The 17,794-nt window shown below is 37.9% G+C and overlaps 1 protein-coding gene across 3 annotated transcripts in view; it reads right to left on the reverse strand.

The window, feature by feature from the left end:
- The window catches only part of RBPJ (recombination signal binding protein for immunoglobulin kappa J region), a 44,056-nt gene that overhangs the window by 8,891 nt on the left and 17,371 nt on the right, over nucleotides 1–17,794 (reverse strand). For 2 of the 3 annotated variants that reach the window (XM_072406359.1, XM_072406360.1), the window contains exons 2-3: nucleotides 8,747–8,785; nucleotides 5,038–5,133 (exon numbers count right to left, since the gene is read on the reverse strand). In XM_072406359.1, the coding sequence (XP_072262460.1) occupies nucleotides 5,038–5,133; nucleotides 8,747–8,785 (135 nt within the window). Of the gene's footprint in view, nucleotides 1–5,037; nucleotides 5,134–5,220; nucleotides 5,795–8,746; nucleotides 8,786–17,794 lie in introns of those variants that run through there. The other variant, XM_072406361.1, reaches the window with a different exon arrangement.

Genomic DNA, 17,794 nt, shown 5'->3' on the forward strand with positions numbered 1-17,794 from the left:
CCCCGATGGAAATTTAAATATGAACAGCAGCTGGCCCGCCATTCCATTGAAATAGCGCTGCTACTACAATTCCCGACATCACTCGCATCTATAGACCAGCGGGTTCTCTGCCTATGCGTGGCCCCGCATTGGACTGTTTTATAGACGCAAATAATGCCAGGAATTTTAGTAGCGGCGCTATTTCAATGAACAGGGAGTTTCCTCGGCGGGCCACTCATAAGATTTAGCCCCGCATTGGCCGCGTCTGGCATTTCCAGCACTCCCCCCTCAGCTGTAATTTTCCTTGCTACTCCAAGGCATGGACTGGAATGGTTGGATTTTCATAGAAGATTGTTAGCCTGTGCAAAAAGGTTACCATTGAAATTTAATTTAGAAGGCCATAAATAGAGAAAGAGGCATAAGATTTTTCCTTAAATAAAATTAAAAAAACATTATTATGCCTCTCTCTTTTTTAGGCTAGTTCCAGATGAAATGTAAAACAAAACTTCTTTGTTTACATATGAAAAGGGTTTATATCTAATGAGAAGGAAAAACTTCCTAAATTTTTTCAATAAATTTCAAGGTTGGCCTGCGACTTTGTCTAAGTTTTAAATTTTGGCCCTCCGAGTATTTGAGTTTGACACCCGATATACCATAAATGATCATCTCTAGACAGAAGTAAACCAAAAATTGAACACCGTCAATACCCCTACACCCCACTAGATGGCAAACTTGTTCAAATGACAACTATATACCAGAAAAGCACATTGTAGGAAGAATTCCTAAAAAAAACAAAAACAAAATGTATTTAATAAATAAAACATCTATTTTAATAAAAGAATAACAAATACAGATCTATACAATTAAAGCTTCTTTATACAAAGCCCTAAGTGTCAACATTTTCCATTTACTAAACTATAAGACATGCATTTACCATTTTTCATAGAAGACAAGCGGTCTTCAGCCATCATTGTTAAAATTAGTTCAGCCAATAATGCATGCTTTTCTGTTTTCTGAATTCAGTCCTTTAGTAGAGAACTTTAAAAGTGTACATTTAAAAAGTCAACTGTGTGACATTGTCATTCAATGAGTATTATTAAAGGAAAGCTTTAAAAATAAAAAATACGAAAGCTGCTATTCCTGCCCGCTTCAAAAAATACTGGCTGTCTAGTTTGTCTAAGGTCCCTGATCTGGAACCGGTATGTGGCAAGCTGATTTTATGTTATGTCAAATCTCCCAAGCTGAGAATTGTCCTGGGTCAAGGATATAAAGTACTTGCAGTGCACGTGACTATTGAAAATAAAGTACTTAAAAAATTCCTATGAAGTAAAAAGACTTTAAAGAGATAAAATTGGTGGTGTAAACTGGACTGTGTGAAAAAGCCATAACGCATAGCAGGATTGTAATGTAATGCCACTGCAGTGTTCAACCTAGAAATTTTTTTTAAGCCGGGTGGGAAGAAATTGGAGGCAGGTGGCAGTCCCTGTATTGTGACCCAACTCTTAAGTAACCACCCAAAAACAGCCGGGTGGTTACTGAAAAGTGCCGGGTGGCACGTCCAGCTAAAAGGGGCCGGGGAGAACACTGCACTGGACTTTTATGAAGCATCACGGCCTGTGCTAAACCTGAACACTGGCCATGTTCTTGTCAGTCTAGAATGAACCAAAGAACAAACCCAAAAAATAAAAAAAAAAACATGACATTTCAAACATTGCCAAAGAATTAAGTAAATGTGCTACTTGAGGAAAGAATTAGAACGTCCAGATAAAATCTATGTACCCATCAGGCAGCCCATCTAAATAGAGCGGATTTATCAAAGCTGTTCTAGACTATCTTCTCCAGTTGTGGAAAGCTTTAATAAATCAAAAATAATTTTTTTTTTTTTTTTTGGAGAGGCTGAAACTATATAACAAAAAAAAAGGTCAAATCAATTGTGGAAATTCTTTTATCTAGGGAAAACATTTTTAGTTGTAAAAGAAAAAAAAAAAAGAAAAAAAAAAAACTTTCAAATTTACGTTTTTCCTTTTTTGTTTAAACCTAATGGATACTAATAACCTGTCCCCATTCCATCGTAGGCACCACAGTCTTCTTTCTTCTTTGCAATCAGCAATGATTGGAAGGAATTACATCTCTCCCCTACGCAGGCGCACGGAGGTGAGGAAGCCGGAATTACCGTGTATCCTTGCAAAACTGAGCTGTGGATACACTGGCAATCTGGGAGGTAAGAATACTTACTGCAGAAAGCACATTATCTGTCTCTTTCTGCAATAAAGCCCTGCATGACCCCAATTTTTTTTAAAGTGGTTCTACTTATTAAAAAAAAAAACAAAAAACAAAAAAAAAAAACACACGGACAAGATTTTAGCTGTTGCAACACAACAATCCATGAAATGTTAGAATTAAATACTAAAAAAAATAGGATGCTCCCTGTAAAAGCCACATTGTATCCTAGCTTTTTAATGCTGAAGTATTCATGTCAGCCCTTTTCTGAAAATTAACTACAAGTGAACTGGAAAAAAAAAAAAAGTTGGCTTCTCATTCCTTGTGCAGAAGAAAAAAAAATGTAGCGAGATGATACTGTTCAGCTTTTTACAGTGCAGACACAATGCTCCAGAGGCCGCTGAGCTCACACAAACACATTCAATAAGAACCATTTAAACAGAGCTGTGGAATTTCAAGGCGGTGAGGTTGAATGAGTGAATATGTCCCCGGGGGTCAGACCATTAAGAAATGCTTTGCACAAAAAAATAAGATCCAAATTAGAGTAATGTGAAATAAATAATCCTTCTAACAAAGCAAACTATTTAATTTTAGAATTTCTCTATATAAAGCTTTTCACTGTGCCTGCAATGCCGCGGACTTCCAGTAAAATAGCATGGTCCAATTAGTTTAGGAGGGGATAAAATTATTATTGCAGACCGAGTTGGAGAATGAAGTCCAGGAATGTGAGGCTGTAAAAGACTGGTAACAGTCTGCAAGCACAAAAGCAAGATTCATACTTTTTACAGCCACACATTTGCTTCTGCTCGATTTACAAACTTCACTTTTCCTTGTTGACTCTTTAGGTTCATACCACCTAATTGTGACATAAATGAACACAAAAGATAAGGAATGACTACAGACACCTTTTGAGAAAATAAATATATTTATACTGGTGTGTTAGTTTTGCGACTGAGCCTGTTATATAAAACCCTGAAAGCTGCAGCAATGCCTCTCAAACTTTTCAGGCTGCCATATAGTTACATATTTAGGGTGAAAAAACATTCACTTGTGTATTATTTTTAGCCTCATTAACTGTAGCCAAATGATGGTTGGCTGTGCAGTGAATCTGACCACTATCTGGCATTAAAGTAGACATTAAAGTTTACAAACTGGCACTCCTTCTAAAACACAGAAATTGCCTGGATGTTTGGTCTCAGTTGTGTCAGTCTCACACCTGACAGAAGCATGCAGGTAAGTGTGTGACGTGTTGTATATCAATAAATGAAACACCTGAGCTGTGTACACACTTTAGATGATTCTCGTCTGATTATCATTTTAGGGTTAGTATCAGACAAGAATCAGACGTGTGTACAGCGGACCCATGGACAAAGGACCGCAATGAAAGTGAAGGGGAGAGAGCATGGTGGGGTGCCGTTTGTTCTCTCCCCCCCTCAACATAGAGCAGAATGGCACTGTTTGTTCATGCATCTTTCAGTCATGAAAGACCTTTTCCAATGACAAAAGTCTTATAGGTGTACACAGCCTAATACAGGAGGTAATAAATCCAGAGGATCAGAACACCAACAGAACAAGCTGAATCTTTTTTATACCCATAAGAGCCATAAGAGCCATGGGCACCTTACATATAAAACCTCCTAAAAATCATACAAACTCCAGATTTGTACTTTTTATTTGTTTTTCAAGATGTGATTTAAGGACCAAAAGCATAATTATCCACAAAACATCTACCCATGCTAAATGATCTACAATAGAGACAATATCCACTAAGATGCCAAAAACCTGCAATAAAATGGTATTCTATTAGGTTCATGATGACCCAACCACTGCAGCCTATGTGATCCCAAACTGAAGAACCATAATCAGCAATATTCATTCCATTGGATTCCCAAAGGTCTGGCCAATTCATGTGTAAAAATGATGCCTCATGCTCTCTATAACAATCCTTCACAGTTTGAGCCTAATGAATCCTGGCATCAGCATCTTGGAATTTGCTTGTGCCATCAGAAATAACTGTGCCAAATCAGTACCCTGAAAATTTTACCTTTTGTTCAACATTTCATGTGAAACAGTAAAAACAACTTTCACTAGATGCAATGTTTGAGAGTTGTTCTGCTCACTGATCTCCTTACTGAGGAGAAAGTTGTGCCAGAGGAAGACAATTATCCCCCTGCTTATATTTTACACATTCTGTGGATTTGATTGCACCTCTCCTGCTTTTTCTAGAATATATGAATGGGGAAAAGAACAGCTGCAGAAAACCGCAAAGCAATACTAAGGACCAGTCATTTCCTTGGGATTTTTGGGTACATCTCTCATAGTACAGGTGGAAGATATTCCCTTCACATGAACAGAGCTCCAAATGAAGCACAATGAATCTTAAAAGTGGTGGTTGAAAAAAACTTATTAAAACAAAGAAAAGAAGGTAACTTAGTTTGGACACATTTAGTGGGCTGCAGGAAAACAAAACAAAAAAAATCGCCCAATCCCATTTTTTTATTTTATATTTATTTATTTATTTTTTTGTAGTAAGTTTTTTTTTACTGATATATACTGCATCATTGAATCCATGACTAAATGTGCATGACTTTTTAAAACTAAGAATTCTACAAGTTGCACTGTTCACGAGTGGCAGTTTGGTCGTTTTCACCAGAAATGTATTTTGTTCACACAAAGTCCCTAGAGTATACTGCACTGGCTGATGATCTAGAATGCCACATGAATGTGAAAAACAAGGTAACAAAAACTAATGTAGGGACAGGAAACACTGCAAAAGAGAAAAAGGTTAAAACAAAAGGTGTGTTGGGCCATAAATTTAGTTTTAAATAACTTCCATACCTTTTTTCATTGCCATAGGATTTCTGTGCAACTTTAGCATGGAGGATGAGTACGGTCTGATCGCCTCGCTCTTTTAAATAATTACGCATTGCTTCCCTGAAACACAAAAAGAACATTTTTCAATTTGAAGGTCTGATAGAAAATGAAAAGAAAAAAAACAAACAAAAAAAATAAAACATTTACCAAAAGCAGAATGTGTAGCCGATTACTAGTAGGAGAGTTTAGTGTGAGGATTATAGCTGTCTGTGGTTCAGTAGTAAACAGCGTTGTGTAGAGGGGTAGTAGATGCAATCTTCAGATCTTTGCTGTGGTTTCCACCACCACCACCTTGTGCAGCGGAGTCTAACTAGGGTGTACACAGCTTTGCTTCTGAACAGCTTTGTGGTTCTAAAGATTCTCACCTTGTAAAAAAAGATCTTCTCACATCAACTACCACAAGAATACCTGGTGATTCCATTACTCTGGTTTACTTTGCTTATAAAACCACTTGAGGCCTGACAGTGCAGATTTACTAATGGGAGCAAGTCACGGAATAACTAACCTTCCTACAATACTACACTTTCATATTGGTATTGGTACAGCTGTACCTTCAATAAATAAACCATAGGGACGGGATCCCCACAACGGTATATATATCAATCATGATTAGGTTATGTGCAGATCTTTCCTAATCATGAGATGTTTTTGTGATACTACTGATGGTTACAAATCCCAGCAGGTTTGCAGATTTGCAAAGTGTTACATAGCTGGGAGGAAAGTACTGTGTTAAGCCCCTAAAATCAATCCACTGCTTGCCCTACTTACATTTTCGACTTTATACATAAAAACCCTTAACCGCCCCTTCACTCCTACTAGTCACGTTAACACTCATATTATTTATACAAGCTCTCAAATGTCACCTACTCATCTTCCTTTCTCCTTCAACCACTACTGAATAGCCACCAGTTTGTTTCTTTATAACTTATTGTATACTGGTTATCCCAACCTCATAGATTGTATATTCCACTGGAGCTAGAAGTTTGTTACTGGATAAAAGTGTAAAAGTCCTCAACACAGCCACTGAACATGTAGAGTTTAATATGCCACCTTCTCCATCTGACACTGTTGTGCTTTCTAATCCCTAGCTCTTAAACCCAAATATTAGTAAAGAAATGTTCCCTTCACAATCCACATTACAATATAAAGTCTACACTATAAATGGCATATACATATATGCCATTTACAACACGTTTATTGGATGATAAACACTGGCAGCCAGCAACACTGCTCCATAGTTGCTATACTCAATTCATGTTATGCCCAAATATTGATCAAAAATGACAAGTGTTCTCTCCCCGGACCCTTTTAGCCGGGTGCACCACCCAGCACTTTTCAGTAACCACCCGGCTATTTTTGCGTCATTACTGAAGAGGTGATTCACAATATAGGGTTGCCACCCACCTACAATTGCTTAAAATGTCTGGGTTGAACACTGATGATCAATAGAAAAACACCCATTTGATCATGATGTCTATTAAAATATTCCATATAATATAGCTAGAAGTAGGAGAAATTGCTTAAGGTTATGTTTATATTTTTTTGGGAATGTAATATGCTACAAAGTCAGCCTATATGGAAAAAACAATACATTTGTTTCTACAGGTTTAATCAAAAGTGAGGGGGGAAGAAAAAAAACCCCGAAAAATTGATTTTGAGACTTATCTAAAGTTTAAGTGCGCCTACCATCAACTAAAAATCACTAAACATAATACAGGAAAACAGTCCTAATATTTGTTCCCTTTTACGTGATGTGCCTAGTGCACTGCTGAACCCAAGCAGAAGTTACACAACAACCTAAATAGGAAATGGCAACCAGATACACAAAGCAGCAACAAAACACATTTGTCAATATGGGAAGTCATCTTTCTGTATATGCCATCTCTATGCAGATTTCCTTTAACCTAAAATAGATTTTGTTAAGTTGGTAAAGAAAGAGAAGTGTATAGAACACAAAAACTTCAGAGTCATTTTACATTTCACCAAGGGGCCTATTTATGTAGCAATACAATTTTATCACTTATGTTATAGATGTGTGGGAGAATATTTTAGATGAAGGGTGAAAAGGGGGCAAAATAAAGAGGTCTTCATATTGAATTGCCAAAGTTTAAACCAAGCTTGCAGAGGTTGTGGGTTACAAATTGGAGCCCACAACAGGTTGATAGCTCAGGGTTGGTTTTACCAGTGGTATTATCTGCACGCATTCTACAAAAGTGGCAGCTTGGAAATTACTACAGAATTATTTTCATAATGCTAAGAAGACTTTTCCCTACAGGACATGGGATTCACAGGCACAAACAAGTAAAGTGTTTCAGGACAACATTTTGAGACACATTAGCTTTACCAAGTCAGTGCTGTTGCGCCAGTGCTAACATTAAGTCAGACTTTTCATTCCCAACAATAGGAAAAAGGGAGTTGGATAAGAAAAGGGCTATGAAATGGGAGAATTCACAGATGTCAGAATGACTATAGGAGTATCCATGTGTGGTGTAGTAAATGAATAAGACTGAGACACATAAACAATAACATTTACGTCAAATTATCCTCTCGCTAATAAATTATATTTTACAGTTGTTAACTACAATAGTCATGTCCTCCACAAAGTGTTAAGATTGAGAGAAATGATGGCCTACATGTGTAACAACAGTAATGATTCCTGTGCCTAGTTCATATTCAGATTCCTTCTTTATTGCAATGTCTGTCATTTACCAACTCAGTAACCTTCCAGGTGGCATTTATGACGTTATAGGAGATAGACCATGTTTCCAAAATATACTTGTCATTTTAAAGGCCCTGTTACACATTCTGGCACACATTCAGTTTGCATAGTTTATTCTTGCAAGCTCCTTTGAGGCTTCTTAATTATTATTGTACAAGGTTAGGTAATTGTATTTCAAGGTATTTTAAGGTTTCAAAGGTATTTCACTCAGAGTGCCATCTACTATAATGTTTTATCTATTATAAGTCATTAGGATCTTGTGTGTCTACTAGGGGTAAACAACCACTGATCTTTTTATGTTTGTATTGCAGAATATCTTGCAGACTTTCATTGCTGCCTTTGTTTATGTTGATGACTTTATTGCTGCAAACTTGGAAGGAAGGAATACATGTCTGTCCTATGGGTCAAAGCATACACAGTGAAATCTACAAGCCGGTGTTTGACAGGTCTGTTAGTGCATGAATTAGAAAGATAGATTCATTCTGTGTGCAGATATTGTGATATCAAAGAAATGAACAGAGCTGATAGGAGTATATCCTTTTTACAAAACTGATTCATAGGTGAAGAGCAATATACAAGTGTTTCTATCATACCCTATAAAAAGAATCCAAACTGTGCTTTTTTAGCTTCATACATAATTATAGAATCCCATTCTGACTGTTCCCTAAACTATAGGGGTGCATTGTTACAGTTACCCATCTTTAGGAAGCTGCAGTGTTTGTGGTCTAAAATATTTCACATACAGTACTACGGGGCAGATTTTCATGGGAGGGATATTATCAATATAGAGTGAATTGAGGTGTGAAAAGCCAAGCCTAAAGATTCACATACACAATTATTATTCCCCTCACCAGCTATGATGTTATCAAGGTGCAAAGAGGTTTTATTAATTCTGGTTTTAAACCACCACTGATCTTTGCTGGGCAAATAGGAAACCGATTCAGTGTGCCTTACCTTGTGAGACGTTTGGGTTGAGGCCGCTCCCCAAACTTCCTGCAAACAAACAGAAAAACATCCATCAAAAGGTGAGAATGTGAAAAACACCTTGAATGTGTGCAGCTTGGGTAGCACAAAACAAACTAAAGATGTATGAGAATTTGTATTAAAAACATGCTGTACATCAAGAGATGTATATACCAAAGATTGTATGAAAACATACAATTGTATGATGTAAAGCTGAAAATTCATGATACCCGAATTTCATTACAATATACACAAAATTATGACAGGACATACTACTATGAGATAAATCTACCAAAATATAATAAACAATTTACATTGAAAAGAACATTGAGTCATGAAGGGAATATGCAGCCAGCCAATGCTACAATGCTGATAATTGCTGATAAGGTAGCATATGTGCAGCAATAAAAGTGGAGATGGCTTCAGAAGTGCTGACCAAGGAGTTTGAAACAAACTCCACCGATCATTACTGTAGGCTATGGACTACTTTCAACAAACCTATGTGGAGAAAATGGGAGAACCAGCACCATGGATCTGCTGAAAATGTTGTCTGTCTCACAGATCTTCTGGATTTATTGCAGTAAAAACTAATCCAGGCCGAGCATTGAGTCAAACCAATAACTTAAGTATTGAAGCAGCAGCAGTAACATGTCCAATATTATTAAGAGATTTTTATATTATGTGAGCACTGAGTTGAGGTAAAGTCAGCTTCTAACAACTTAGAAACTTTGCTGTTTGTTTACATTAGAGGACTGGCAGTCAGGTTTCAGTTCCAATTGGGAAACAGCTAACACTTCAGTGAAGAGAGAAGAATAAGGCTTTTTACACACGTTAGATGATATGTCTCATACGTCTAGCGTGTGTACAGACGACAGCTTACAGTTCCTGGCAGATTAATGATCAAGGAGGGAACGACTGCTGTACTTCATTGTTGGAGGACAGGCCAGGTGCTTCTCACACATCTTTCCTCTCCCTTCTCCACTGAACAGCATTCGTTCCAGTGTTGCTGGAAATTATCAGGAAAGATGGAAATGTAGTGTATGCATAGGTTGGGCACAGGATCACTCTAGGGCTAGAGACCTGTAAGAGATTCACATATTTGTGATTTGATAGAAGATTTTCTAAATGTGAAACGGTCAGACTTTTCTACTGATTGCCACACAAGTGTAGGCAACTGTCAAAGTAAACCACCAGTGTGAAAAGCTTTCACGCAATCCTAAACATGTGACATCTCTCTCCCACATGAAGTCATTTAGGTGTGTGGCAAAGAAAAGGCTATGCTAAATGGAGATAAGCTCATCAATCAGGGTGGTGTGGGGAGGACGGTTTGTAAGACCTGCTGAATGACCGCACTGTGCGATTCTCAGGAAAGGTTGGAAGAAATAAATCCTTCAGCAGATAGCCCAGCTCTCATGTCTTATCCATTTGTATATTTATCAGTTTACCTAGAGTTCAGCTCTTATATTACAGAAGAATATGTCTCTAGTAACATGAATTCACTGAATATCCATGTGCAGCAACATCATAAAATAAAATGAACGGAGCCTGCCAACATCCCCAGATTTTCCAGTTCATTAACAGACAAGGAAACACTTTTTAGGGCAAAGAGGAAACGTTTTGTTTACTTCTGATTAATTAATGAGTTTAACAATATTACTATGTATTAGCATGTACACCAAAAGTTTCTGTCTATTATTCTGCTACCAAAACCCCTCTGACCAGTTGAAGAAAGCATGGATTCCATGGGACCTGTGAATATGTCCTGTGGTATCTGGCACCAAGATGTTAGCAGCAAATTTTTGTAGTCACTACACTGTCACCGTCCTTATTTGTGAGCCATGATGTAAAAGAAAATGTGATTCATCATCTCTGAGCAGATCTTCTTTTGCTGCTCCATGGCCCACTCCTTCTCATCACATGCCCATTGTATTAGACAGAAATCAGCATGGGCACTTTAATAGGTCTGCCTCATACCCAGCAAGCTGTGATACATCATGTTGTGCCATCTATTTAATGACAAGCATTACTTTCTGAGCAATATCTGTAATAGTCCTTCTGTAGGATCAGACCAAATGGGCTTGCTTCTGGCTATTTGCTTATCACATAATCCAGGACAGCCACCACCTGTAGCTGGGTTCACCGTCTCTATATCCTTGGACCACCATCACTACATACCAGGAACATCCCACAAGATTTGCAGTTTTGCACATGCTCTGACACAGTCGTCTGACATTTTAAACCTTTACACTTGCTCATTTTTCCCACTTTTCAATTGACTGTTCACTTGCTGCCTAATATTCCACCACATCACAGATGTATTGTATCCACAATCATTTATTCCAACATTCATTGGTTTGAACACTTTGCCTGACTGACATGTAGGGGAAAAAAAAGAAACAAAAAACACACACAAGAGGAGGTATCACAAAAGTTAAACAGATAACACTTTTTCTGATCCCACGCACAATGTTAGACTAGAAAAGAGTATTTAACATTACTGTATGAGGAGTACGCAGCTACTGCCTTGGTAAAGGCAACACTACAAGGAGGAGCAGAAACTAAATGAGCATCTATCACAGGCAAGTAGGCCCAAGGATCTAACTAACTGGAAGGATAACAAAATACTAAAGAAAAGAAGAGGATCAAATCAATATATGATTTATTGATATCTGATCCAATCGAAAAGATTTGCATTGTATAATAAAATATTTGTACAGAATTTTGATCACATCTTAAAGTTAATAAACACCATTGTGAATTTGCTTGCTTGAGGTTAGAGACTCATGAGTGAAGTAAGGAACCTGCATCCTCAAAGAGACCCCCATATGAGCTCTCATTATCTCCAACATAAAATACTAATTTGGCAGCAGACAATAAAAGAATATCGCTAAATTCCCAACCACAGATTACCAAGAAAAAAAAGCCTAGCCACTGCTAATCAACTTCCTTTCCAGAGCCGCTTCTCACAGAATAAACACCCTGTAGAGCTTTTCCAATTGCCCTGTGTCATATAACCTTATTACTGAAAGCCCGGGGTATAAAGCACCCGCATCCTGGAGTGCATCAGATCCCCCTGGACTTATAGAAAAATTCCACAGCGAGTCGCACATATAATGGCGGCTACACAGGGGGCACCTCTATGTATAATTCGGAAATTAAGGAAAGAGAACAAAGGGCATGCGATTAGACCAACAACATTAAAATGGCATTCACATAGCGCTAGAGGGAGCTGGATAAAATTGTTCATTAATCAAGTGTCACAAATAGGAAAAAGCAAACAAACATGTTTTTGTTTGTTCAGCTAAACACAAAAAAAGGCTACATTCATTCAGACATCGTGTGCAGTTTATTGTTGTATTGCATTATATATTTATTGATTTTTGTCAAATTACAGAACAGGCATGCAGCGTTACCCTGCATTTAGGAAGGGAAGTGCAATACATGTAACATATGTAGTCAATGTGGGAGGGAAAGAAAGTGGCTTTTTGTGGCAAGCTAGCACTGATAAAAGTAAAAGCTACTTTATTTTAAACAATGCAAAGAGAACAAAACAAGTCATAGAATTAATAAATGATGACGGTTATAATTAAATGACGTAACGTCTATTTTATAGACTATGTAGGTATTGAGCTTCTTACATTCAGATATTGAAGCCCACTTACTCAGACCATTCAATCATTATCTTATGTTAAGAGTCTCATTCCCCATGCGTTTCGCCCATTGGCTTCCTCGGGGGATATCTGGGACCTAGACTGCCTGTATTATAAGTACAATAAAAAAAACCAGTTCAAATGAATATATCATCAACATAATATACTGAGTATTCATCAATACAAAGAAAACTGAAAACTTAGTAAATTGACTATGTAACATATGTAAACATACAGTGCACCTTATTTCGAAAGTAGTATTTCACTTTAAATGCCATAAAGTCAAAGTTACCCCACAAGCACTGGTCACCCATTTGAAAATGCAAGCATGTTTACCTTCTCGACCTTGGCAATGCAGTTTTACAAACCAGCTAATTTGTCTGCAATATACCAAGAGGTTGGCATACAATGGCCAATACAACGCCAATTCTGTAAAACCTCAAATTTGAGGTTTGTGCAGTAGAAATATTAGACCACATAAAAGTTTAAAAGAAAAGGGAAGCCTTACTTTTTAAACATGATTACATAATCAAAAATTCAGCAGAAGGTTTTTTTTTTAAAAAAAAATGAAACACAGAGGTAATGTTGTGTACAAAGCAATCACCCACAGCAACCACTACAATCAACCTTTGCTGAACATAGCAGCCAAACCAAATCCACCAACAGAAATGAAAGCAGGAGGAGATCAGAAGTGACTGAACTTTAACAGGCACAGCAAACCAACCATTGTCATGATTAAGCTCCTGCAAACATTAGACAACCCTGCTTGCCTCCAGAAGACAAAAAATCTTGGTTTCCATTTCTGTGATAAGCCAAATACGGCCAAATACGTGACCACAGAACACCCACACAGAAAACAGCGGCCTGCTTTACACAACAAAATGAACCAGATCAAAATCACATTATGTATCTACAAAAATATTGAATACAGCAAAAATACTCCAGCTCTTTCCAACTAGTCTTGCTTAGGTTTTACAGAAGAAGGGTAAATTAATTTTTATTAAACAGGATTTATATAGCGCCAACATATTACAAACTGTGCATTAAATAGGGGTTGCAAATGACAGACCAGTACATACAGTAACACAGGAAAAGGAGAGGACCCTGCCCAAAAAGAGCTTACAATCTAGGTTACTGCAATGTTTTCCTGAAGTTTTGTGCAGCGTCAGGCTATGGCCTCTCACCAGCCTGTATTGCATAAAATAGAACAGGGACTTTGTAATGACATCAGTAGAAGAAGGTAAAATATTAAAATTGGAAAAATGTTATTAAACTCAAGAACTCATAGACATCAACTGCCCTTAAGAAGGATGCAGAGTGATTGGCGTCTGCTTGGGCCAAGTGGTATGGAAATAACACACAGTTAAGTGGCCGATTACAACGATTTCAATAGGGTTGCCCACTGGAAATAGTAAAAAACAAAAAAAACAAAAAACAAAATATAAAGTCTTGGTATTCCACCTAGGTGAATTGAGTCGGCTGAAAAGATACAGAGCCATGTTTGAAATTAAAGGTCAGATCTTCCATGGTCTCATTCACTTTATGGAGTTATATGATAAGTGGGGGGCAGGTCAATCTTCTTTTACAAACATAATTGTTGTGCATTGGGGTTGTATAATCCATTAATTTGTTGAAAATTCAGTGATCAAAATCCTAAAAATTTCATAGTTTCACTTTACATAAAAGGGTAGAAAACCCCAATGTAGATAGGACAAATTTTTTTTTTTCTTAAGTGCAACACCCTTTAAAAACAAAACAAAAAAACGGTAAAGCACCTACCCTTATTGCCTCCTGGGGTACCTATGTCATGCATCCCAGGAGATGCTCGGGCATGAGCAGAAGGAGCCCTTTCTTTAGTTGAAGAACAAAATTGTCGATCCCAGGAATGCGCAATAAGATCAGTAATCTTTTTTCCCCCCATCTACATTGCCTGATCTTGCGCCTGCGCAGTGCAAGATCAATGACGTAGGAAGTAGAACCCGGAAGAAGAGAGAATATGACGGCGTCTATGCACCAGGCCGAAGTGGAAACCGAGACGATTCAAATCACCCGGCGGATCTCTGGGATTAAAGGTGTGTTTTTATTATGGGTTTAGTTCCACTTTAAGGCTATGTACACACGTCAGATGACTCTCATATGTTTATCGTTTCAGGGCTGGTATTGGAGGAGAATCAGACGTGTGTACAGTGCTCGTCTGACATCATTCATGGATCCATCCTGGCAGATCTATGAACGATCGTAATACTAGTGAAGGGGAGAGAACACAACGGGGTGCCGCTGTGTTTTTCTCCCATCTGCATAGCGCAGAACAGCACTGTATGTACAGAGCTCATTCGTGCATCTTTCAACCTTTTGTCGTTGCTGTAAAATCAAACCGTAGCCATGTTTGGTGCAAACCACAGGCAGCATTTCAGGAGAATAACTTCATGCCAACTGCTCATGGTAGTAAAAAGATTATGATCAGAGTTGCCACGCTGCATTAGGGCCTGAACAGTCCTTAAAGAAAGTGCTTGAGAGTGGAAGGCCATCTTTTGACAATGTACATGGAGCACTTTTTTTTTCACGTTTGCACTCTTAAGTACAGACAGCCAAGAGACTGGTTGCAACCACAGAAAGGTTTCCTGCACCTAACGCAATAAAAGTACAATAAATTAATTAGAACTTGAGCCAGGTAGACTGAAAAAGAAGAAAAATTTCATGTAGCTGAAGAGTTAAAAGTATATATAACAAAATAAAACTGATCACTGATAACCAATATGCAAAAGCATATATGTGTAAATTTATACAGAGACAAAATTCTACTTGTACATCATCATACTTCCATGTCAGATAAAAAAAAGGGTTATCAAAGGACATTTACAGCCCTTTCACACCGACATGCTTGCTTTAAGGAACATTTACTGTTTTTATAAGTACTAAAATTTTGTTTCACGTGTAATGCAAAGCAGGGAACAGATGTACATAATGAAGAAGTGCTAGATCTGCACAAAAATACTACATACAATTTCACGCATTTGTCATGTAAAGCACTTACTTAAAGTGGAATTAACCGACAAGACAAAATTACAACTCCCGGGAAGCGATTAATGTAATATGCAAGTGTGCACAAAATATGGCATTTTACCACATTATAGCAACGCTTTCCCATCCACCAGCACTGTCACCAGCCATTTCAACTTCTCCCCATCATCTTCTAGACTACACACAGCAAAGTACGCGCACACACAAATTAGCGGCCTAGAAATAAATCGGATTTACACTTAAAATGCAGTGTGAGCGAGTTCACAATTGGGGTAACCACAGGATGTCATGCATTAACACCACAATTTGCAGCTGCTGCAACAACCTTGCAAAGCCTAAATGTTTATCATTTCCAAATGTGATAAATACCTTTCCGCCATACAAGCAAATCATTTATCTCATTATCAAGTCTTTCAAATTTGACCATTTTCAGCCACAAAGGTTTATGGTCTATCCTTCCTCTGTAAAACAAAGGATGTCAAGCTGTTTAAAGCCCGAAACACTGATGATGGCTTGGGAAAGCATTGGGCATGTGTAGCTTTACAGATAATGTATATTATCTGCTTGATTTCCAACAGACAACCTATACAAACTTAACCAAAATTTTTTCAGCCATTTTTCACTGAAAGGTTTCCTAGGAATTTTTCCAAACAGAGAAGCAGTCTAATTTCTAGATCTGCCAATCTGTCAGAATACCAATTTGACAGATTTTTCTATTACATGTAAGCTCTTCGGGGCAGGGTCCTCTCCTCCTGTGTCGCTGTCTGTATTAGTCTGTCATTTGCAACCCCTATTTAACATACAGCGCTGAGTAATATGTTGGCGCTATATAAATCCTGATTATTATTAATAATAATAATAATAATAATAATAATAACATAATAGTATAAAGCATTGCTGAACTCAGAATTTTCTTTAAATCGGGTGGGAAGTTGGGTGACCCAACTCTTCAGTAACCACCCAAAAACAGCCAATTAGTTACTGAAAAGTGCCGAGTGGTGTGCCCAGCTAAAAGGGTCTGGGGAGAACACAGCTTATAGAGTATGTGATACACAAAGGGCCTGGCGAGAGGGGAGCAGCAAAATACTCCATAGGGTCCAGCTGGAGCTCACCTGACACTAATCTCTTAGCCTCTAACCACAAGACATACATTTTGGGGGAAAAAGAAAACCAATTTATACATTTTACATTCCAAAATGCTCCTCCTGTATTGCAGAAGATAATCAATGGAAACGCAACACTGAAGTGTGAAGGGAGAGGTGTGGAAAGGAAAAAAAATGGTGAAGTACTTTGGGGAGAATTTTCTGGGAAAAATCCCTCTCAAAGTCTGACCGTGCAATGCTCAGAGAAATTGCAGAAAACTACATTTCAGACTGTACAGGCCTCAGTTTGCTATATGTTAAAGTTCACGACAGAACAACTGAAAAAAAAAACTATTGTCCTTTGAACAGACAACACCGAAGTGGGGAGGTCTGGTCATAATGCAAAGCACGACATAAGGCCTAAACCAAAAACATATCACAGCATAAACACCTTACATCAACTATCAAGGATGGTGGTGGAGAGGTGATTTTTGGCTTGTTTTGTAGCCATAGGATCCGGGCACCTTACAGTCATTGAGTTGACCAAGAACATCGCTGTATACCAAACTATTTTAGAGTCAAAATGTGAGGCTAAGTTTGGTCATGCAGAAGTACAATCAGCAAATCAACAACAGAATGGCTCCAAAAACAAACAAAAAACAAACTATTGTTGCAGTAGTCCATTTAAAATATATTGTTTGAAATTATGTAGAGGTACCTTCCTAAAGTGAGTGATACTACATACAGACCCACAAACCCTGAACAAAATGAAGCAATATTGTAAAGAAACAGCCAAAATTCCTTCACAAAAATGTGAGATGCCGATAAAGTGGTTCTACAAGCTACTGAATTATGGGATGTACTTGGCGTTTTGTTTCTTACCCACATGTGACTTCTCCATTTTATTTTTGTTAAATAATGACATGGTGGGATCTGTTACATACATGCATGCATAGGCACAAGTCTTGTGAGGTGAACAAAGAAAACGTGGTTAGTACCTATCAGGGACAAATTAGTGAAATGGTGACAGTGTCACAGGAGGCCGGTGCTCATTGATGCACAAATGGAGTGAGGTGCTAGCCTGCCCAGACTAGAAAGGATCCTTTTTTAGGAGCTGGTCATAGGATAAAGGTGCCATACACACAGTGCATCATAGCTTGCTCTGTATGGCCACAGTGCTCATGCTGACCCATCAGTTGCAGAAAGCACTTAAACTGGGAACATGCATGCTAGAAATGAAGTATGGAATGAAGAAAGTAGCCTGACCTGATAAATAACATTTTTTT

This window comes from Pyxicephalus adspersus, chromosome 3, assembly GCF_032062135.1.
Source record: "Pyxicephalus adspersus chromosome 3, UCB_Pads_2.0, whole genome shotgun sequence".
Classification (NCBI taxonomy): Eukaryota; Metazoa; Chordata; class Amphibia; order Anura; family Pyxicephalidae; genus Pyxicephalus; species Pyxicephalus adspersus.